Below are 23,591 nucleotides of genomic sequence, written 5' to 3'. Positions count from 1 at the left end.
CTAAGTGATCAGCATATAATATGGCTGAACACAACAATCAGGGCAGAGACCTCAGGGCAGAGACTGAATACAGAAGTACAACAGCTGTGGTCTAGCAGCCCTCACTGCAAGGCAGAAAACAAAGCCTGGGAGCCTGGCCGCCTCCCCCCACCCTCCCAGAACTCGCCTCCTTGCACCCTCCCAGAGCTAGCAGCAGTCCCCAGAAAAAACTGTAGCAGTGAGTGTCGGGTTAAAGAGCACAAGAATATCAATAGCCGTGAGGACTAGAGAGACAGTTACTGAGTAGCAAATGCACACTGCACTTAATCCAGTGACAAGGGTGGAAATACAGAGGTGAGGCAGCTGAGGTCTGGCGGTTGCCATTACTGGAAGGAAAACAAAGCCACAAACACACCAACTGCCTCTCTCAGCTCACCCTGCTCACACCCTTCTCGGATGATCCCAGCGGAGGTACCTGGGAAACTCCAGGCAGCACAGCGTTGCATCTTGCTGCAGGGGCAGCACTGGGATTTCAGGGCCTGAGAACTCCATAATCCACCAAATTCTCCCATGGGGTGGTGCCATGAGACATAGGAGATGGGGTCACAGAGGGCACATCCACCTCCCCAGGGAATGTAAGGCATTTTTCATAGCCCAGCAAGGATCCCAGAAGCCTGAACACTGCAAGAGGAAATAAAATTCTACAGTGCTCCCTACTGGAAAACAAAAGAAAGACCTCTTCTTATCAACCTGTTGCAGAGTTCACTGCCATATGCCTAAGCATAGAAAGAATCTGTCAGATAACATGAACAACCAATGTCACAAGGCAGTTCAGAAAGAAAATGAAAAATCTCCGGAAAATAAATATAAAGATATGGAAATATGTGACTTAAATGACACAGAATTCAAGAGTGCAGTAACGAAAAAAATCAATGAGATGCAAGAAAACTCAGGCAGCTTACTGAACTCAGAAATAAACAAAATGAACAAAATAAGTACTTTATCAAAGAGACTGATACTTTAAAAAAGAATCTAACAGAATTCTGGATCTGAAGAGCTCAATAAAAGAGATAAAGAATGAATTAGCAAGCTTAAGAAATAGTGATGAAGGAAAGAATCAGTGACGTTGAAGAAATAATGATATTGAAGACTAGATGGAGGAAAGAATTAGTGATATTGAAGATAGAAGTCTGGAAATGATGCAGATGGAAGAAGAGAGAGACTTGAGAATTAAAAGAAAGACCTCTACAAGAACTGTCTGACTCCATCAGAAAGAGCAATATAAGAATAATGGATACACCAGAAAGAGAAGAGAGGGAGAAGGGCACACAGAGTCTATTCAAACAAATGGTCGATATGAACTTCCTAAACCTATGGTAAGAAATGGATCCTGGAATCCAAGAAGCAAACAGAACACCCAATTATCTCAATACAAAAAGGCCTCTACAAGGCACATTATGTTAAAATGTCAAAAATTAATGACAGTTTAAGAAATAATTCTCAAGGCAGCCAGGGAAAAGGAAAGCCCATTAGATTACCATCAGATTTTTTCAGCAGAAACTCTTCAAGCTAAGAGGGAGTGGAATCAAATATTGAAAGTACTGAAAGAGGGAAATTAGCAGCCAAGAATAATGTATCCAGCAAAGTTATCCTTTAGATATGAAAAAGGGATAAGACCTTTCCAGACACACAGAAGTTGAAGGAATTTTCCACCACTTGGCCTGCATTACAGGAAATACTGAAAGGGTTTATTTTACCTGAAACAAAAAGGCAAAAGGAAACAAAACTATGAGTTAGATGACTAACAGATAGACAGATGCAGAAAATTCCAGCCCTTATTCAGAACAGGGCACTATACAATTAAACATAACACAAAGGTTAAAGGAGGGAAACACATTAAAAAAAGAGAGAGAGAAGAACACAATGGTTACTGTAACTCAGAAATGAACTCACATGATAAATAGGGATAACTTGTGACAACAAAAAACATAAAAGGGAAGAGGGTAAAGGTCTGAATTTGCAAAGGGGAATGGAAGGAAGATGCATACAGAAGATAAAGGACTACTGTATATATGAAACTTTCCTTTGCATAAACTTAATGGTAACCATGCAAAAAAATCTAGAACTGAACACATAATAAAAAAAAGAAAACAGAGGGAAAAAAATCATAGAATAGCACCAAACTAAAATAACAGACAGAAATACAAAGGCAAAAAAAACATGCTAAAAAAACATGCTACAAGAAAACAAAAGATAAAATGGCTATAGGAAATCCTCATATATCAATAATCTCCTAAATGTAAATGGACTGAACTCACCAATAAAAAGGCACAGAGTAACAGTTTTAATCAAATTTAAAAACCCAACCATATATGCCTCCAAGAGACATATCTCAGCTGCAAAAACTCAAATATAGATTCAAAGTGAAAAGTAAGAAAAAGATACTCCAAGCAACAGGCATCCAGAGAAAAGCGGGTGTATTCATTCTTATAGCTGATGAAACAGACTTCAGGATAAAAAAGGTAAGAAGAGACAAAGATGGACATTTCATAATGGTACAGTAGACAATACAACAAGAAGACATAACATTTATCAATATATATGCTCCCAATCAGGGAGCATGAAAATATATAAAGCAACTACTAACAGAACTAAAGGAAGAAATTGACCAAAACACAATTATACTAGGGGACCTAAATACACCATTGACAGGTATGGATAGATCATCCAAACAGAAAATCCAACTGGAAATATCTGCCTTATGTGACACATTAGGCCGAATGGAAAATAGCCAACATTTAAAGAGCCGTTCTTCCCAGAACACAAAATGACACATTCTTTTCTAGTGTACTTGGTACATTCTAACGGATAAGTTATATGTTGGGACACAAAACTAGCCTCAGCAAATTTAAGAAAGTTGAAATCATACCAAGCATATTCTCCAACATCAATGCTTTGAAATTAGAGATCAACTGTAAAAGAAAAGCAGGAAAAAACACAAAAAATATGGAGATTAAACAGCATGCTAGTAAAGGACATCTGGGTCAAAGAAGAAATAAAATGAGAGATCAAACGCTACATAGAAACAGATGAGAATGAAAATACAGCCTATCAAAATTATTGGGATCATGGGAAAACAATATTAAGAGGGAAATGTATATGATTCCTAGCCTTTCTCAAGAAACAAGAAAAATCCCAAATAAACAACCTAACATTACATCTTAAAAAAATAGAAAAAGAACAAATGAATCCCAAAGTCAGCAGAAAAAAATGAAATATTAAAAATTAGAGCAGAATTAAATGAAATCGAGAACAAAAAGACAGTGGAAAAAATTAATGCAACAAAGAGCTGGTTCTTTAAAAGACTAATAAAATTCACAAACCCCTGGCTAGACTCAATAAGGAAAAATGAGGGAAAACACAATAAACAAAATCAGAAATGAAAGGGGAGAACTTACAACAGACACCACAGAAATACAAAGGATCATACAAGAATACTATGAAAGAATATATGGTACAAAATTTAATAACCTAGAAGAAATGGGAAAGTTTTTAGAAATATATAACCTTCCCAGATTGAATCACAAAGAACTGGAAAGTCTAAATACACCAATCAACAGTAAGGAAATTGAATCAGTCATCCAAAACCTTCCCAAAAGCAAAAGTCCAGGACCAGATGGCTTCACTAGTGAATTCTACCAAACATTCAAAGATGATTTAATACCTGTCCTCCTCAAACTCTTCCAAAAAATTGAAAAAGACGTAACACTTCCTAACTCATTTTATGAGGCCAACATTATTACCCTGATACCAAAACTTGGTAAGGATAACACAAAAAATAAAACTCCAGACAAATATCTCTGATGAATACAAATACAAGAGTCCTAGACAAATACTAACAAATTGACTACAACAATACATTAAAAAGATTATACATCACAATCAAGTTGGGTACATCCGAGTGGTACAAAAATAGTTCAACATACACAGATCGATCAATGTGATACACCACATAAACAAAATAAAGGATAAAGATCAAACAATTATATCAATAGATGCAGGAAAAGCATTTGACAAGATACAACATCCATTTATGATTAAAATACTTAATAAAAGTGGGTATACAAGGAAAGTACCTCAACATAATAAAGGTCATATATGACAAACCCTCAGCTAATATCATAATGGTGAAAAACTGAAAGGTTTTCCTCTAAGGTCTGGAACAAGACAAGTATGCTTCATCTCACCATTATTCCACATAGTATTGGAAGACCTAGCCAGAGCAATCTGGCAAGAGAAAGAAAATAAATCCAAATTGGGAATGAAGAGGTCAAATTGTCCCTCTTATTAGATGACATGATTCTTTAAATAGAAAACCCTAAAGACTCCACCGAAAAACTATTTGAAACAACAAACAAAAACAGTATAGTTGTTTTTGGATACAAAATCAGTGCATAATAATCCACCCCATTCCTATATATTAACAATGAAATTTCAGAAAAATAAATTAAAAAACAAACTCAATCCTTTTTGCAATTGCAAAAAAAGAATAAAATACATAGGAATAAAGTTAACAAAGGATGTGAAGAATCTATATACTGAGAACTACAAGACATTCAAAGAAATTGAAAAAGACACAAAGAAATGGAAAGATATTCCATGTTCATGGATTGGAGGAATCAACATAGGTAAAATGGCCATATTATCCAAAACAAAACACAGATTTAATGCAATCCCCATCAAAATCCCAGTGGCATTTTTTCAATTAATAGAACAAAAAAATCATCAGATTTGTATAGAATCACAAAAGACCTCAACTAGCCAAAGCAATCCTAAGAAAAAAGAACAATGCTGGAGGTATCACACTCCCTGACTGCAGCTTGTACTACACAAAGGAACAATAATCAAAACAGCATGGTGTTGGCAGAAAAACAGACACATAGACCAATGGCATAGAATTGAAAACCCAGAAATAAACCCACTTATATAAGGGCAGAAAATTTTCAACACAGAAGCCAAAAACACACTGGAGAAAAAGAAAAAGCCTCTTCAATAAATGGTGCTGGGAAAATTGGAAAGTCACGTGCAAAAAAATGAAACTAGAATGCTATCTGTCTCCATACACCAAAGTTAACTCAAAATAGATGAAAGACCTAAACATAAGGCCTGAAATAATAAATTGCATAGAAGAAAGCAGAGATACTAAACTTATGGAACTTGGGTTCAAAGAGGATTTTATGAATTTGACTTTAAAGGCAAGGGAAGTAAAAGCAAAAATAAATGAATGGGACTATATCAAACTGAAAAGCTTCTGCACAGCCACAGAAATGATCAACAAAACAAAGAGGCAACCAACTGAATGGGAGAAGATTTTTGCAAACAATGCCTCCGATAAGGGGCTAATATCCCTTTATCGGAGGATAAGGGGATATCATCTTTTTAATAAAAATATATATAGGAGTCGTACAACTCAACAACAAAAAAACAAACAATCCAATTAATAAATGGGTAGAGGACCTGAAGAGACACTTCTCCCAAGACATATAAACAGCCAACAGATACAGTTTGGTTATTATCAGAGGGTAAGCAGGTAAGGGGAGAGGCAGAAGACAGTAAAGGGGGTGAAATATACGGAGGGTGCCAAAAAAATGTATACACATCTTAAGAAAGGAAAAAAACTATTATAATTGTAATAATATATACTGATAACAAAAGATTAATACAAGTCATGTGTATACACTTTTTGGCACCCCCAGTATGGTGATGCAAGGAGAACTGATTCTGGATGGTGAACACACAATGCAATATATAGATATATTATAAAATTTTACACTTGAAACCTATATAATTTTATTAACCAGTGTCATCCCACTAAATTTAAATTAAAAATATGGCTACTAGGAAATCTAATTTTGCCAAAAAAACAAAAATAAGCTGACAAGTGTACCATTGGTAAAACAAATAAGGTATTTGAAAACACATTACTGAGTTAAACAATGAGTCAATAAACATACAATCTGTTTTTCCCCCTTGCTTATTATTTTTCACTCACTGAAATCTGACAAGTTATTTCAGTTTGCCAGGTCTTCTGATAAAATTAAATAAGGAATATTTATTCCTTACATTTTGCAAAATTTTTCTTCAGTTTCCTGTATTAATTCTCAGTTTGATTTGTTTGATATAGTCTCAATTTGGTATATTAAATATACTTCGTATCTTATGTCACGAAGCATTTAATGTGCGTCTAGATGTTATTCTAGGTAATATGTTATGTAAACACAAATGAAATTTTTTATCACACTCCACTAAATCCTATGAGATGTTATATTTTTATCATTAAAGAGGGACTACTACAGCTATCAATGCATTCAGAATTTTTAAAAGATCAGGTGACAGATGGTGATTTAAAAATCCACTGCAGAAAAGTATTAATGCACATAGGTATCTAATTATGGAAATTCTCAATATTTATTAATAATCAGTAACATTAACAAAATTTTGGTAATGGTTCTAAAAACAGGGGGACTGATGAAATGATAAAACTTGCTATAGATATTATATTTTGATTATGCCAGACAATGTTATTTAACAATGTGTATTATTTAACAATTATGTTAAATAATTTTATCACTGTATAACACCACATCTGCATTAAAAAATATGCATATAGACAGGTCAGAGAACACAAAAGTGAAGAAAATGAAACTTTATTTGCAATAGGTAATAAAATAAATGTATTTGTTACAACAATTGAGATAGTTTAGGTCATGAGGAGAACCAACAAGTGAACTAGATAAACTTGAAACATCTTATTTTATAACATCACTAAATTTAAAAGTTTTATAGTATGGGTTCAGCCTCTTTCCTGTGTTGAGTGGTTTGTGCCATTCATAAAATATTTTAAGTATAATAGTGTGCTGCACTAATGCAGTAGACATTCTCTATCCTAGTAACAACACAAAAAGACTATTGCCTGTGGTATTTTTAGCATCATTTGCTCAATGATGAGCATTGGGATTACATAATATAGAAATCTTCTCAAGATTCATTCTCTTGTGTGTTATTGGCTTTATACTTCTTTATGAATGTTAGAATAAAACACCCCATTTATACTTACTATGAGTTAATATGTATACATATACATGTGTACTATAAATGTGAATCCAGGACATCTAAAAAAATGAGTGTCTATGTGTGTGAATTTATAAATACCATGCAAACATAAGCAAAAATAAAAATGGGACACTGACAATTGGAATTCAAACTACCACTCTATTCTTATCTTACCCTTAGGTATTACATTATTACAACTGGCAGAAGAATACTATAGACCATTTTAAAAAACACTGCATGCCTGTTGCAATATCTCTACACAAGAGGAGGAATTAAGAAAGGGTCCTATTTCCAAGTAGTCCCCTCTCCCAATCCTTTCTAAATCTGTTCTACTCTACCTTTAAAAACATCATCAACTAAGACATTTTAAACTGTGTTTTATCACTTGCAGTTCTTTTGGATGTTTAAAAATAGAGGGGGAAAAAAGCAGTGTCATTTCTAAAACTGAAGGTTTATTCATTTATTCAACAAATATTTATTAAGCAATTTTCATGTGCCAGACACCATTCTGGGCCCTGAGAATATATCAGTGAACAAAACAGACAAAAATCCTTGCCCTCACAGAGTTTATGTTTGATATTATAAATATTTGAAAATGTCTTTAATTCAGTGTTGAACCAGTATATAACAAACTCAACTCTGCCTCTAGCAGGATGTAAACAAGCATGCTGAAATAACCTCAATCTCCAGATTCTGATTCCAAACCTTGCATTTTCCACTTGAAAAAGTATTGTTATCTCTAAAATTAAAATGATTTTCCTTTAAAATTATGAGTTTAGTTCTTTGAACAACCAATGCAGAAATTTAGCTACTGAATATGAATATGAAGAGTCACTACTTAGTTTTATGGAAGCATGATGAATTTACTTCAGATATTCAGGGAAAATATTCCTACACACATAACTTTGCTTGGCTGTAATTTTCTCTTTCTCATGAACAAATGATAAGATAACCTTAAAATTCTTTACTTAGTAAAATTCTTTACTAAGCCTGAGGCTAGTTTGGAGATTGATAGGGGAAGCACAATGAAAGCAGATACAGAGAATTAAAATTTTCTACATGTGTCAGTAGCGCCATTCCTGTTTAAATGATATTTTTTGTCTGCAATACATCATAGTTCGGTAGGCAACAGTCAGAGAAGGACAGAATCATAACACTTAGAGAAAGCAAAAACAGAAACAACTGTAAAATTTTAAGAGATGAAAAGCAAAAATGCAAGTTTATTTTATAGTCTCTGATCAACTTGGTTCTAAATAGGTAAGTAGGTAGAGGAACTAAGTCTCTACTATATGCAATTTTGTGTTCAAATCTCAAAAGTGATGTTAAAATGGTTGTCAGAAGAATTCTAAGGCATAATTTCCCTGACATACTTGTTACATTTTACTTCATTAGAGTACGGTGTTTAATTTGTGATATACTTAACTAATTCTATATGAGTGAATGGTTTACATGCTACAAAAACAAATTCTTAAAAATAGTACAAATTAGGTATTATATGAAAATAAAAAATAAAACAACAAATGAACAGCACAGACAAGCAAAAATTCATAGACACAGACAACAGTTCAGTGGTTACCAGAGTGTAAGGGGGGCTGTAGAAGAGAGTAAAGGGGTCAAATATACGGTGACAGAAGGAGATTTGACTTTGGGTAGTGAGCATGTAATGCAATATATAGCTTATGTATTATAGAATTGTACACTTGAAACATACATAATTTTATTAGCCAATGTCACCTCAATAAATTTAATAGAACAAATAAAATACAGCATACACACACACACACACACACACACACACACAGAGACGTTGTCCATGATCCTAACTCTACTTGGCTCCCATCATTCTAATTACTCGAACGTCTCATGAAGTCAAAAATACACCATTAAACAGCTATGATGTATTATACAGTTACTTCCATGTTCTTGTTCTCATGCATAGTCAAAGCTTCTTTCACAGACTGGGAAAATGATAAGGTAGTTCTTAAAGTTGACAGGAAGGAATCTAGAACATTGCAAGAAAAGTAACCACATTTCAAGAAAGACAAACTGAAGAAACTAATTAACTTGATACTTTCGAAGGGACTGAACACAAGTAAAGTGGGGTTGGTGCACTGGCTGTCTGTCCTGTTTGACTTGACTATTTCCTATGTATTCCTAAACTTGAAATGTCAAAATGAAAGATTTAGGTACTTTAATTCTTTAAAACTGTTATTTTTATTAAATTGTATTCCACAAAGCATTCAATCATTTTATTTCTTTTTGTGTAAATCTAATTTTCATATTTGGGTCTAATCTCTCTAAGAAGTGTATTCCATCAATGTTGCTTCGTTCTCTAAAATGTTTACCAGTATATTTTGTTGAGTCATCCTAACACTCCACAACGGTTAACGCAGTGTTTTCTAACAGGGTTTCAAATCTGTTAGTCATCAATGCTCAAATAGCACTTATAAGGCAATTTATGAAGGTTGCTCTTATATTTTAATTTTTCTGGATTTTTGATATATGATTTAGGGAGCATTTGTAAAATGGTTTTACATATTATTCAAGCAAGTAACATATTCTATATGGCAAAATGTTCACCCATCATCATATATTTTTACCACCTTGTGGTGAATTTAATCATGAGTATTTCAGTATCTATTAATTATTTTAATATATTTGATCCATAAGTATGATATTATCGTAATAAATAAAATCTTAGATTCCCCAAAGGTAAAAGAATAATTTCCATTCTGTGCATTTTAATTGCTCTCACTGATTTCAAATCAGTTATTTCATTTAATCTTTATAACTATATGATATATATGAATATCTGTGCACATATTAATTTATATATTAAATTTTATATCAAATAGGCATTAATTTCATATCCTATAAGTCCCCTAGATGATCATATTTTAAGATCATGTTTTCAGAAAGTAAACAAATGGTAGAAATTCATGACTTCACTGGGAATTTATTGAATAGTTTATTCATTCAATAAAATGATTTTTAGATATGTAAGGATAAGTGATTACTTTTATTAATTCCTGTTCTCATGAGTGAATAAAACAGTATAGGTTTAACCAGGAAAAAAAAAAGGTGATGACTTAGTACATTTTTTATTTGTGTCAGCTGTTAATTTATCAAAATCATGATGTAATAAAATCAACATTTAAAGGAAATGAGATATACCACCATAATTTTGAAAATGGTGGTTGGAAACAGTTCCTAGTTTATAGTCTGAAAATGAATCAAGGTAAGGCATTACTTATAAGAAAATGAATAGTATCTATTAACTTATTGTTCCAAGGAACAGGGAGATGACATTCATTCAACCAGGAAGAAGCTCTTCCTGGTAAGATGACTTTGGGGTGACATAAATCCACAATCAGTAGCTACAGATCATAGGCCACTAAGCAAAAATTATGTAACAACTTTCTAAAAACCAATCTTGCTACTTGGTTTATCAACTGCTTAACAGGTGCCTCAGGCTAAAGCTTCAGCAAAAATCCTTTCTTCGTTTCTTAATTCTTATACTTTTCCATATATCTTAATACTATTTTTGTTTTGTGTTATTTCAAAACCAAAAGAATCTGGATGGCAAGTTAAAAATGATATCAATGAATAAATGTATAGAAAAACATTTGAACCATAAATAGGACACATACAGGCCACATTCTGATACGTTTAATTTAGGGGAGGAAACTAATTAGGCAGAATTCTGAATTAAAAACTGAATTAACATTTATAGTTAAATTAAAAGCCACTTCTTGTTTGTTCTTAATTTGTACAATAAATTCATATTCTGGGTTTGGTCTGATTTTCAAGAAGGAATCGTGTTTATAAGGGATACAATTCAAACGTATTTACAAATAGCTCACACAAAGATAAATTATACATGCTAGTATTTCTACTGTTTTTCCTTCCTATTTCTAATACATAAAAAAATGTTTTTTTGATGTAGCAACATCCCTCAAACCTGTGACTTATTTCAAATTTGTCTTAACATTTTAATTCCAAATAGATCGTGTTTCCCCCAGAATAAGACCTAGCTGGACAATCAGCTCTAATGCGTCTTTTGGAGCAAAAATTAATCTAAGACCCAGTCTTATATTATATAAGATCCAGTCTTACAGTAAAATGAGACTGGGTATTATATTATATTACATTACATTATATTATGTAAGACCCAGTCTTATTTTAATATTATAGTAAAATAAGACCGGGTCTTATATTAATTTTTGCTCCAAAAGACACATTATTGCTGATTGTCTGGCTAGGTCTTACTTTCGGGGAAACATGGTAATTGTGACACTAAACATTCAAACTCCAACTTAGGCATTCAAAAACACCTTGCTAAATTTGAAAACTCTTAATTTTAGAGAATGCCTATTGGGTCCTATTTCAGTATTATTAGTATATTTGAAAGTGTACAAAATGGGCAATAAAAACTGGGTGTTTTAGGGGCTGCCAGGTGGCTCAGGTGGCTGGAGTGCTGTGCTCCCAACACTGAGGTAGCTGGTTCGCTTCCTGCATGGGCCAGTGAGCTTTGCCCTCTACAGCTAGATTTGTGAACAACAACTCAGCTCAAGCTGGGACTGCGCTGCCAGTGGGCTGCGGTGAGCTGCAGCAAGGGGCGGGCTGGTGGGGGTGGAGGGGGGAGCGACCAACTGGCTCAGCCAGGTCGAGCGTGATGCCAATAATACCAACATGGGCCAGTGAGCTGCAGTTCTCCACAACTAGACTGAGAACAACATTGGCTTGACTCTGAATTGAGGGTGGGGGGCCAGAGGGGATGGGGGAGGGGCAAAATAAAACAACAAAAAACTGGATGTTTATAATACCTGAAGATTTAGCTCTTCAAAAATAGAAATTTAGGTATAAAACACAGCTTCCAAAAAAATGTTTTAAATTGAAATAATTGTAGAGATACATATTTTATAGTGTAGTTCTCTACTCTAAATTCAAATTAATTATTTCACATATATACAAAAATGATTGGTAGGCCTTTTTATTTAGTTTAGCAGTGCATAGGCACTGTGCCAAATACATAATAAGAGTTTAAGGAATGTTTATTAGATGGTTGGGTTTCTAATTCTTTTGTTTTAAATTTGTTTTAAAGATATTACTACAAGGACTGGCAAAGACTCCAAGAAACAACAGGTGTCTTATATGACAACTTGGAGCGTTCATTGTTTCATGCATTCTGTTTCATTAAAAGGTCTACATTTTCTGGTGAGTACTATATTTTAGAGCACAATCTTTTCCTGCAGATATTTTCGTTACAAATTACATTAGGTTGTTCTTAGGCAAGCAATTTTCCCAATTAAAGGTAAAACAAAATATTTAAATTAATTCTAATCCTGTATTTTTTCCAAATATTTATAGATTCCTGTTATTTGATTTTTTTTCTTTTTATCCTGTTTCCCACTTTGGATCACCACAAATCTCACTCAGGTTCATAAAATAATTAAAAGTGATTCCTTTCCTTATTAGTAGTGTTCATTCACCATACCCCACACTTTCTCACCACAAGTACAGACAGTTTTCCTTCCACACAGTAATAGACTTGCATATTGGAAGAAGAATTTCATGCTACTTTTTTTTGGTTTTAATCAAGCAGTGCATTAACCTCAAAATGAAATCACGAATATGCAAGTTCCATCTCCACGGAGTTGGATGCAGTTTTGTCCTTTGGACCAGCAAGCACTAGCCAAATACTAATTGTGGAATATTCATGAGATATTTCATTTTTATAATTAAAATAATAATCTTCGTGTTTCAGAGTGTATGTTCTTGTGTGTATGTATGTGCACATGCACAAAGAGATAATTTCAATGAAAAAGGCCTTTTGAAAGGCCATTCATTAAACAATAGTTGAAATGGACATGGTGTGGTCAGGGTTACTCTCATATTAAGGCAGTCCGGAATCGCAGTACTTTGACAGTGTCCCACACGAATGCATGTGAAGACCAAAAAGATATTTTTATTTAGGCCTTTACTGTTATTGGTATTTTTATTAATTTAGCTATTGCATTTCTTAAAAAAACATATTTATACTTTGCTTATTTATGAAGGTTTGCAAGAAAAACTTAGACATGTCTTCTGAAAGTCAGTATTCACAATGGTTTTGAAAGCGTTTGCCAAAGAAAGAAAATAAAGACATCATTCTTCCTGTTAGCTACTGGAGGCTCAAATTATTGTGTTACTTTACTTCCCAAAATATTTTTGGTTTTCAGAATTACAACTTACTCTGATGATTTCAACTTAAAACAAAGTATGAAATAGTTTAAAAATGGTCATTGTCTCATTTTAAGTAAGTTACAATCTCTATATAGGCAATAAATATATAATACTGTCCTCAAATGTTCTTATTATTCCAAGAAATACTAGACGTACGGAAAGATGGTTTTTCCTTTCCAAAGATATTCAAATCCTTAATGGAGATCATAAATGAGTTATCACAACCAGAACTATTTCACACCTGCTGTATCTGGCACTCACTCTAGGAAATTGTGACCACATGCTGCATTAATTCTTCCCATAAACTGACAGTCCTAGAAAATTAAAAAACAAAGGCCAGTGCTAGTCAAAATAAAATTGCTTTGTGTAAGAACATGATAGTATAGATGGGATAAGAACAAAAGTTTAGAAGCAGAGGTGATTATGCCCTGAAAAAAGGAAGCCTATTTTTGTACATTATAGTCATATTTGGACTATAACTGATATCTGGAGCTCTGCAGTCCAATACAGTAGCCCTCGCCATATGTAGCTGTACAAATAGAAATTAAATTAAATAAAAAATTCAAACACTTAGTTGCACCAAGCACATTTCAGGTGTTCAATAAGCAAATGGGGTTAAGAGCTGCAGTATTGGACAGTGCAGATTATAGACCATTTTTATCATGACAGAAATTTCTATTGGACACTGCTGATCTAGAGCAAGAGGAAAATAATCTTGAGCTATGCATGCACTCAGGAAAGTGAAATGATAATCAGAGTACCATCATAGGCAGGGGACAAATAAAGGATAAAATGATGCAGTAAAATGCATTACTGAATCATTTAAGAATGAATGCTGTTTATGATATTAAATCTTGAAACTATTAGGTGGTGATTATTTTTTACTAAATTTATTGGGGTGACAATGGTTAGTAAAATCATATAGGTTTCAAGTGTACAATTCTGTAATAGATCATCTATAGACTGTGTTGTGTGTTCCACCTAGAGTCAGTTCTCCTTCTGCCATCGCATGTTTGACCTCTTTTACCCTTGTCTACCTCCCCCTCTCCCCACTTTCCCTCTGGTAACCAGTAAACTGTTGTCTGTGTCTACGAGTTTTTTTTTTGTTTTTTGTTTTATTAAATTTATTGAAGTGACAATTGTTAGTAAAACTACATAGATTTCAGGTGTACAATTCTGTATTACATCATCTATAAATCCCATTGTGTGTTCATCACCCTGTCTATGAGTTTTTGTTTGTTTGTCTTGTTCGTTTGTTGCTTTCAGTTTTACAAGAGATCGGTAACCTGTTAATTCAAGGAGAAACGATTAAATTTCCCCTCATTTTGAATTTGGAATCAAACTGCTTGAAATACTCTGAGACAAAAAAAAAAGTGTGATTTTATGGTTATAAATAAATAATATCTTAATACAGAATTATTTTCATAAAATATTACCTCAATAAAATCTATGAGAAATGCTATATAAATAAATGTACTGTGTCTGAGACACTAAATTTATGAAAAGGTAATATACCAATAAAACTACCCACTTGATAGTTTTTAGTATATTGGGTAGGGACAATAGAAGTGTGAGGTACTCACCATGTTCTGATTTGCCACCATCATAATCCTCATACTGATAGTATGAAGAATCTTAGGCATGGTAGAAATCATCAATTCTTTGAAAACTTCAGACAGGAAACTGAAGGGTATAGTGTAAATATCCTAATAGACAACTGCATAAGTTTGTCTTACTTTATAATTAATCAGAAACGCATGCATACTATAAATAAGCACCTGTAATGTAGAACCACACAGTGTAAGCTACTGTTTTCTAGCATATCTAATTATTATTTCGTTCTCAATCTTTCTCTGCTGTCCCCAAGTACACACTGTTCTCCTTCTCTGAACACACAGTCAAAGCACTGATATACATTGGCTGCCTCAATTTACAAATTTCCTCATATTTGTTTCTGTGCAGACTTAACCCTTGACCTCCAAGTTCTCCGCAGTGCTGGATACAGTCTTAATAAACACTGATGATTTTGTTATTTTTATCTATTTATGTTTTAATAAACAAATAATATTTAATAAAGAAAAGGCTCATAAAGAACTTAGAAAAAGTGAGATAAACCCTCAGTAAAAGCAATTACCCACTGAAATAGAAATGGATGTTTCAGTTTTCCAGTCAGTCTTGCTCCTAGTCCTTTTTTTCCCTAAAATTCCTATTTTATATGAGTCAGCTACTCTAAATTTTATTTACATTGTCTTTCAATTCTATTTAAAAACAAATGGGAGACATAGAAGTAATGTACGGAGGAGACTCTAACATTCTACTTTCATTTAAATTTTTACATGATACTTTTCAGAATTTATTATAACATTATATATAAAACTAAATTTAGATGTGTATTTTGTATGTTAGGTATTGTTTTTTTACCTTTTCCATATTCACTATATAATGTTGTTCTAATTGTTTTTCATTTACTCAAACATATTTCTTTTCCATGTGTCAATATGTTATATCAAAGTCAAAATATGCTCTCTTTTATAGGGTATGATTTTTTCCAATATTACTTTGAAACTAATAATTGAGTCCACAGACTAAAACAAGCTAGAAAAAAATAAGACTTATTTTATGGGCCTTATTCATTAGAAAATATAAAACCAATTTTGCCTACACTATCATTATCAAGTGTATAAAATAATTGATAGCTTAATTCTACCATGCTAACAAAAAGAAGCCATTTCATAGAGGCATTATTGAAATACATTTTGGGTTGATCTTCTAGTTTGAAAAATAAGTGAAATTGCTCCATAAACAGAATGAACTGAAGAACTCCATATAGATTCATTTTTGCAACTGTCTTAATGACCAGTATAGACTTCAGGCAAATCATTCATTTAGAGAGTCACACATACTGAAGCAAAATCATTCATTTAAAGCTATTGTTAAACATAGTTAATGTTGAAATTGAGACAACCATTAATTTCCCTACTTAAAAATCAAAGTCATAAAATGTTATTATATCCATATAAAAACTGCCTTGGCAAAATGAAATTTTAAAAAAATTATTTAAGATTTTGTGGCATGAGCTATGGAGGTGGATTGCCTGGTTTTGAATCTGTGATCCACCACTTATTAGCTATGTAACTTTATACAAGTTTTTAAAATTCTCTGTGTCTCAGTATAAAACAGAAATAATAAAAATAGTATCTACCTCGGCGTGTTATTGTGAAAACTGAATGAATTAACATATGTAAAGTACTTAGAACAGTTCCTGGAACCACAATAAGTATTGTGTTTGTTATTGTAGCTGTCATTACCATAAAACTAAAGAAAACAGATTAAAGTAAGTAGCTGTGACTTTGGACAAGAGAGTTAATTACCCTGTGCCTCATTTTCTTCATATGATTAGTAGAGTTGAGGTTCATCTCTAAGATCATTTTTTGTTCTAGTATTGAAATGAGCTTTATTCATAAATCTGTAATCATTTGTATAATGGATCTCAATTATATTCAATGCTACAGTTTTAAAGAATTTTATATCACAATTCCTTATGTAAAATCAAGATCTCTTATAGTCATCAACTGCATATTTAATATAATTTTAATTGACTTAAAATTATGCTTATAAGGTTTAAAGACTCTATGCTTTTTTTCAGTAAGTAGTAATCTTACGGTTGTTTCTAGGTTGGGAACAAATAATTTTGTATATAACTTAAAATGGAAACCTTGTTTTAAAAGAGCATTTTAATGAAATTTTTCTTTTTTAGGGTTGTTTTTTGTGTTTTTTTTTGTAATATTATTTCCCCTCAAAATTTTGCAACTCTTGAAAACATTTTCAAAAAGGATATATTCCAATGACATTTATCTTTAGGCATTATGATTAGTTTTGAAATACTTAAACTGATCAATTTATTCCTTTGATGAAATAGGAAACATATATTGACTCATTGGATGATTTTAATTAACATTTGAATTTTTAAAGAACAAGTATAAGTTAGAGAAAATGGAGGGGTATTTTAGTCGGATAATTGTAATACATCTTGAAGCCCTGTGTTGAAAATATTGAAGCAAACACATCTCACAAAATCAAGTGATTTTTGACATAGTATTTCCAACTGAAATATGTCATGATTTTGTATTGAAAATGATAAATATTCAACTTCTGTAAAGTTGATCACTTAAGAAAAAAAGATAATTAAAACCTGCTAGAGCTGACAACTACAACATTGCACCTTCAAAATTTTCCACTAATTACAGCTGCTAATTTTTAAGAGGAACTATTAAAGTGAGTCAGATATGACATAAGGACAGCTCCTCCACCTCTTTTTTTTTTATTTAGAAGAGAAGTTTTTCTTAAACTAAACATTTCCAAATATATTATGTATCCATAATATAATTTAATGTAATTTTTATGGACTACTTTTCCTTTTTTTTCCATTAGTTTCAGGTGTACAAAGCAACGTAACAGTTAGACATTTACACCCCTCAGAAAGTGATACCCCTCCAATCTACTACACTTCTGACATTGTATATAGCTGTTACAATACCATTGACTATATTCCCTGTGCTTAACTTTACATTCCATGACTATATATATATTTAATTATAGTTGACATTCAATATTATTAAATATATATTTAATATATATAAAATATTGTATAAAATATTAAATATATATATTTAATTGTAGTTGACATTTAATATTATCCTACTTCAGCTTCAGGTATACAGCACAGTGGTCAGGCATCTACAGTCTATGAAGTGATCCCCCTGACAAGTCCAATGCCCATCTGGCACTACTTTTACTTTTTTTAAATTTATTTTATTGGGGAAGGGGAATAGTACTTTATTGGGGGAACAGGACTTCAGGACTTTTTTTCCAAGTCAAGTTGTTGTCCTTTCAATCTTAGTTGTGCAGGACGCAGCTCAGCTCCAGGTCCAGTTGCCATTCCTAGTTGCAGGGGGCACAGCCCACCATCTCTTGCGGGAATCGAACTGGCAACCTTGTGGTTGAGAGGACACGCTCCAGGAACTGAGCCATCTGGGAGCTCAGCGGCAGCTCAGCTCAAGGTGCCGTGTTCAATCTTAGTTTCAGGGGGCGGGGCCCACTATCCCTTGTGGGAGTCGAGGAATTGAACTGGCAACCTTGTGGTTGAGAGACCACTGGCCCATGTGGGAATCGAACCAGCAGCCTTCGAAGTTAGGAGCATGGAGCTCTAACTGCCTGAGCCACCGGGCTGGCCCCCTACTTTTACTTTTTTTGATATAGGAAAATAAAGATTAATGATTTTGTGAAACATTACATACAATAACCAAACCAAAACAACAGACAACAGAAAACCTCCATGCGTTGCCTATTAAAATATATAGAATCTAAACATTGAGACCTAGCATTCAAGGTACTTAATTAGTTGCTTCCAACATATGTCTTTCCCATTAAATTATAACCCATAACCTTCCCCCATCAGCCAAGCCAACACCCACACTTTAGCCATAACATTTTCACTTCCTCTCTGGTCATCCAGGGTCATCATCTGCTTCGGGGCATTTCACAACTAATTTCCTCTAAGAAGCTTTCACAGGTTAACATTACATGGGGAATACCTGAATAAGCATACAAGGAAGGATAAATGTAAGTGCTTAAGAGACATGTTAGACAACAACTATGGAGAAGGTAGTCAGTAAAATTTTGGAGCAATGAGTCTTGTTTTTTTACCTTTAATTTGGAAAAAAGTCATTAATAGTCACTGTGTGTCATGTACATTCAAGTAGCACATTCACTTAGTCACCTATTCTTTCTCCTTCACCCCTTAAAAGGTGTACAGAATATTGTTTTGAACTGAATGTCTTGTTTAATAAAAATTTTTTTACCTTGGTTTAATTTGGCTTTGCTATCTTAATGGTAAACTGCCACTAGGTAAACATGGACTGTGTTGCCTTTTTGTTTGTTTTTTTAAAATTCTGCTCTACTATCTCAAGTTCTTTTGAAAGCAAGCCTGGTACAAACACATCATTTTTTGTTTTAATTAAAATTTATTGGTGTGACAATGGTTAGATAAATACATTATTTTAAAAAGTAAAATAGATTGTATTATTATATCACAAATACTGTGAGAAGGTGAGGGGTACACTGGAGGATATGTTAATCAATAAATCTACAAACAAATTATTTTTGAAAGAAAAAAAAGCCTCCCATGACAGTTTGAACGTTATTTCAAATTTGTTTAATAGAATCTTAAACAACTTTTATTCATTTAATTGGAGATTGGGAGGATGTACTACTAGCTTATTTAATCAAATCATCATCTTACCAGTTCAAGAAAGTCCATATATTTATTCATTAGGACAACCTTTTGTTTGCTAGTTTGGTATATATTTGTTGAGTACTTTCTCTGTACCAGGCATTGGAAATGCAAGAATAAGGAAAAACAGTCCCTCTACCCAGGGTGCTCACAATCCACAGAAAAGATATTTGTTCCGAAAATAGGTACTTCTGTAACTTTTCATTACATGAATAACTAATGGACATAATGACATCTCTGCATAATCCAAAAGTGTCTTTAAGTCTTCGTAGGTTACCAACAGTAGGGCTGTACTGTTGTACCTTTTCTCATAATTGAGTTATTTTAGAAATTGACAATACGTTGATGACATATATAGTCATTTACTGTAATTGTGGGATTTTTGTTGTTGTTGTTTTATGTTTCTCCCCACATGGTATCAATCAGTATATTGAAATAGAGCTTTTCTTTTCCCTTCATTCATTCTCACTGTTAACATTTTAAGCTTGACAGAAATCTTTTAAGAAAAATGTCATTCACTAAAAATGGTAGTTCAGATAAAATTTGTACTCCTGAAAAGACCCAGAGGAAGTGTGACTTATATGGTATTGAATATATATATATATAACTCACCTTGAAATACCTGCATTAAAACCCACTTTGGCACAGTCCTCATAGTGCTCTGCAATCAGCTGTGGGGTGGAGGATGAAAAGAGGGAAAGGAAGAAAAAGATCTTTGCCTCCAGTACAATGTAATCAGTTGAAACTTAAGTAAAATAGATGCACTAAAAAGATAGGGCTTCAATAACCTAATACTATGCTAGGTGGGAGTTTCCACAGCAGGACGTCCAATGTCCCTTTAATTTTAGGGACAGAATGATTCCGTATTCCCCGATGGATAAAGGACTGTTAACAGCAAACCATTAATGACTCTGAAATGTAGTCACAAATATTCTAAAATTTCAAAATGGAGCAGTCTCTGCTACCCTTATTTGTCTGCTAGGGGAAAGTTAAATAAAAATATCATATCCACTAATTGGACTTTCTCCCTTGGACTGTTACTACAGTTCAATAAACGTAACACATAGAATTGGGAATCTGCAGTAGATTTATGAAACAGTAGAATGCATAGATTCAAGGCACTCAATATGGAGTAGGTGTGAGCCTAGCCCCATTGCCTAGTAGTATTTATTTTCTGAAGCTGAGAAAAGTGGTCGTACCTTGAATATTAATCACATATTATGTCACTAACAATTCATAATTAACTACATATTAATTTCAATTTTCTTCAGTTGTGAAACTGATCTTAACTATAATGCTTCCGATACCAATTTATACTATCTTAGACAGGAATTTCTAATTCTGTAAGGAGGATAGCAAAACATTGTCTCACCCAAGCTTGTCAGCTTCTTCACAAGACTACAAAGTTGAGAGCAGCTGAGGCAAGACCTCTCTGGTATGTGATCTGTGGAATCCTTCTTACTCACAAAAGGGTTTTCCTGTGGTAGGTCAAACACTTTGAGTTGGATTTCAAGAAATCACAAATCTAAATTCAACAAGTAGATAACATGACAGAGGTTCATCATTATATGGCAGAGTCCTCCAATTTGCTGTAATGGTTACAGATCAAGCAACAGTTAATGTTTCTTTTTTAGTACAATTTTAGAGTTGGGAAAAGGGAAAGTAAGGCATAAAAGTGTGCTTTCAATATGATATCATGGATCTCTCTTGGATTAAAAAACAAAAAGTCCACACGTTTGGAGGAAGGGTATGCTGGAAAAGTATTTCAAGGCTTTGAATAAAAGAAGCTTTAAAATTTTTGAAAAGCCAGCTTACACTGTTGCATTCTTAGTTCTAATTAAGTCAGATCTGTTAAAGCATTTAATGCATATTTATACAGAAATTTTGGCAACTTGCTAACTATTTATATTACACATTGAGATTTATATTGGTATTGATAAAAAATAGAATTTAAATGAAAATATAATTAGAATGATACTGATATAAATGTTCCTCTTTAGGGGATAAAATTGCTTACATTGTAAATTACTGCAAGTTATACTTTTTAACATGGGAAATGGAAATCCTGTTCCTTATTACTTCATGATTATGACCTTCCTAAAATTTCAGAGACATGCGTTTTTCACATCCATTTCTTTCTAGAGCAATGCTGTCCAATAGAATGTTCTGTGATAATAGAAATATTCTATATCTGCATGTTCCAATATGGTAGAAACATGTGGCTATTAACCACTTGAAATGTGGCTAGTGCAACTGAGAAAACAAATTATTAATTTTATTTAATTTTAAATGAAATGCTCACATGTAGCTAGTAACTACCATATAGGACAGCACAGTTCAGAGGCATTTTATAGTCTGTATTTAAGGTATGCATGAATTTACTTAAGGAAAATGTGCTTTGTTAGGATATTCCATCCTCTTCCATGCATCCGTCCATCTATTCATCCATCCACCTGGTTGATTAATTTTAAGCAACCTTAGTGTGTAAAGCACTATGTTAAGTTTATATAACAGAGAAGATTTACACTATGTTAGTTGTGTATAGTGGGAGAGATAGGACAAGACTTGTACAAGAAAAATAATACATTGAACAGGCTAACTGACAGGGGGAAAAAAGCAAAGTGCTATGGGAATATCGAAGAATAAAAACACTCTCAGATAATGAAATTAGGAAGGGGCTCATGGAAGATGTAGTTATCTCAATGTTTTTGTTAAGCGGTAGAAGATATAGGAAGGATTGTAAGCAAAGAGATCTCAAGACAGAAAAGTCTGGACTTTTGTCTGGAAAGTGGGGATAAAGAAGAGGGAATACTACAAGGTGTTTTAAATCTGAGTGACTGAAAAGGTTAATACCAAGAACAGATAAGGTAAAATCAAGAGGATGAACATGTTTTGTAAGAAAATATTGAGGCTGAATAAGAGAACATATTTTAATCTGAGATCTTTATAAAAGTTATTTGATTATAAAAAGCTACTTGTTATAAAAGTGATTAAAATGAGTTAAAGTGTTAGCCATCAAATTAAATTTATATGTTAACTGTAATTGTGTCAATGATAAATAAGATCAAGGTGGAGGTCAGATATGCTTAAAGAGAACTCTAGTAAAGTGTGATCATCAATCATCTATCTAAACTTCCTTCTTGGCTTCTATATTTAAAGACTAAAGGTTAGGACAGCTACAGTAAGGGGAGCCAAATGCACACATATGTGAATTTTCCCTTAATCCCTGTATAGAATTCTTCTTGAGCAGAGTCAGATAACCTAAGATGTATCAAAATAATTTCATGCCCTAAGTGAGTGCCTTAAATTCCTCAAATAGTATTGTATCCTGTGTTAATCTAAAAGCAAAGATCAAATTTTGGGGAAGTAGACATCTTTATCATGTGATGTATGTAGCTAATCAAATGCCATAATATAGAATCTTAGTGATGGGTTTACTGATGCTCAGACCTACAGTGTTTTTTTTGAATATAAATTTATTAACGTGTACTAAATTTGAATAAAAGTTAGCATTGATCTAGGGAGATCATTGTTATTCCTGTTTTGCCTCTCTGAATTAATGTTTGCTGTTTTGACAAGAAAAAAATTTTTGTTTCCTTTGCAAATAAAGAAATTCAGATTTTTATAGTCTGAATAAAAATTATTTTAAATAATCAGGTATTTAATATAAATATGTAACTAGTTTGAATGTACATTGATTTATTGGAGACAGTCAGGTTTGATCTCAGAATTCAATAAAGAGCAAGTCTATAACAGGATAAAGTTATTTTTATACCTGAATTTTCATCTCTAGATTCATAAATTGAACAGATATGGGTGTTATTTCTTTTGAGGCAATTAAGATTTCCAAGAATTAGGTTAAGATGAGTGCTCATTTTTTCCATTAATAAGAAATTTGAAAGTTGAGAAATAGTGCCTCTTTATATTTAGTATTTTGTAAACTAGTCAGGTGCAGTTTCTGACTTAGGGGCTATGTCTGTGT

At 33.0% G+C, this 23,591-nt stretch overlaps 1 protein-coding gene across 6 annotated transcripts in view; it reads right to left on the bottom strand.

The window, feature by feature from the left end:
- PCDH11X (protocadherin 11 X-linked) overlaps window positions 1-23,591 on the bottom strand; it is an 803,219-nt gene that overhangs the window by 752,425 nt on the left and 27,203 nt on the right. For 4 of the 6 annotated variants that reach the window (XM_074323530.1, XM_074323532.1, XM_074323533.1 and 1 more), the window contains exons 2-3: window positions 20,982-21,087; window positions 20,222-20,280 (exon numbers count right to left, since the gene is read on the bottom strand). The exons of 1 other annotated variant lie outside the window; for it this stretch is intronic. In XM_074323530.1, coding sequence (XP_074179631.1) covers window positions 20,222-20,264 — 43 coding nt within the window. In that variant the 5' untranslated portion in view covers window positions 20,265-20,280; window positions 20,982-21,087. Of the gene's footprint in view, window positions 1-20,221; window positions 20,281-20,981; window positions 21,135-23,591 lie in introns of all 6 variants that reach the window. One more of the 6 variants, XM_074323531.1, reaches the window with a different exon arrangement.

The sequence above is a fragment of the Rhinolophus sinicus genome, chromosome X (assembly GCF_036562045.2).
Source record: "Rhinolophus sinicus isolate RSC01 chromosome X, ASM3656204v1, whole genome shotgun sequence".
Lineage (NCBI taxonomy): Eukaryota > Metazoa > Chordata > Mammalia > Chiroptera > Rhinolophidae > Rhinolophus > Rhinolophus sinicus.
The sequence above is the reverse complement of the archived record's forward strand: the minus strand, read 5'-3'. Positions and strand labels throughout refer to the sequence as shown.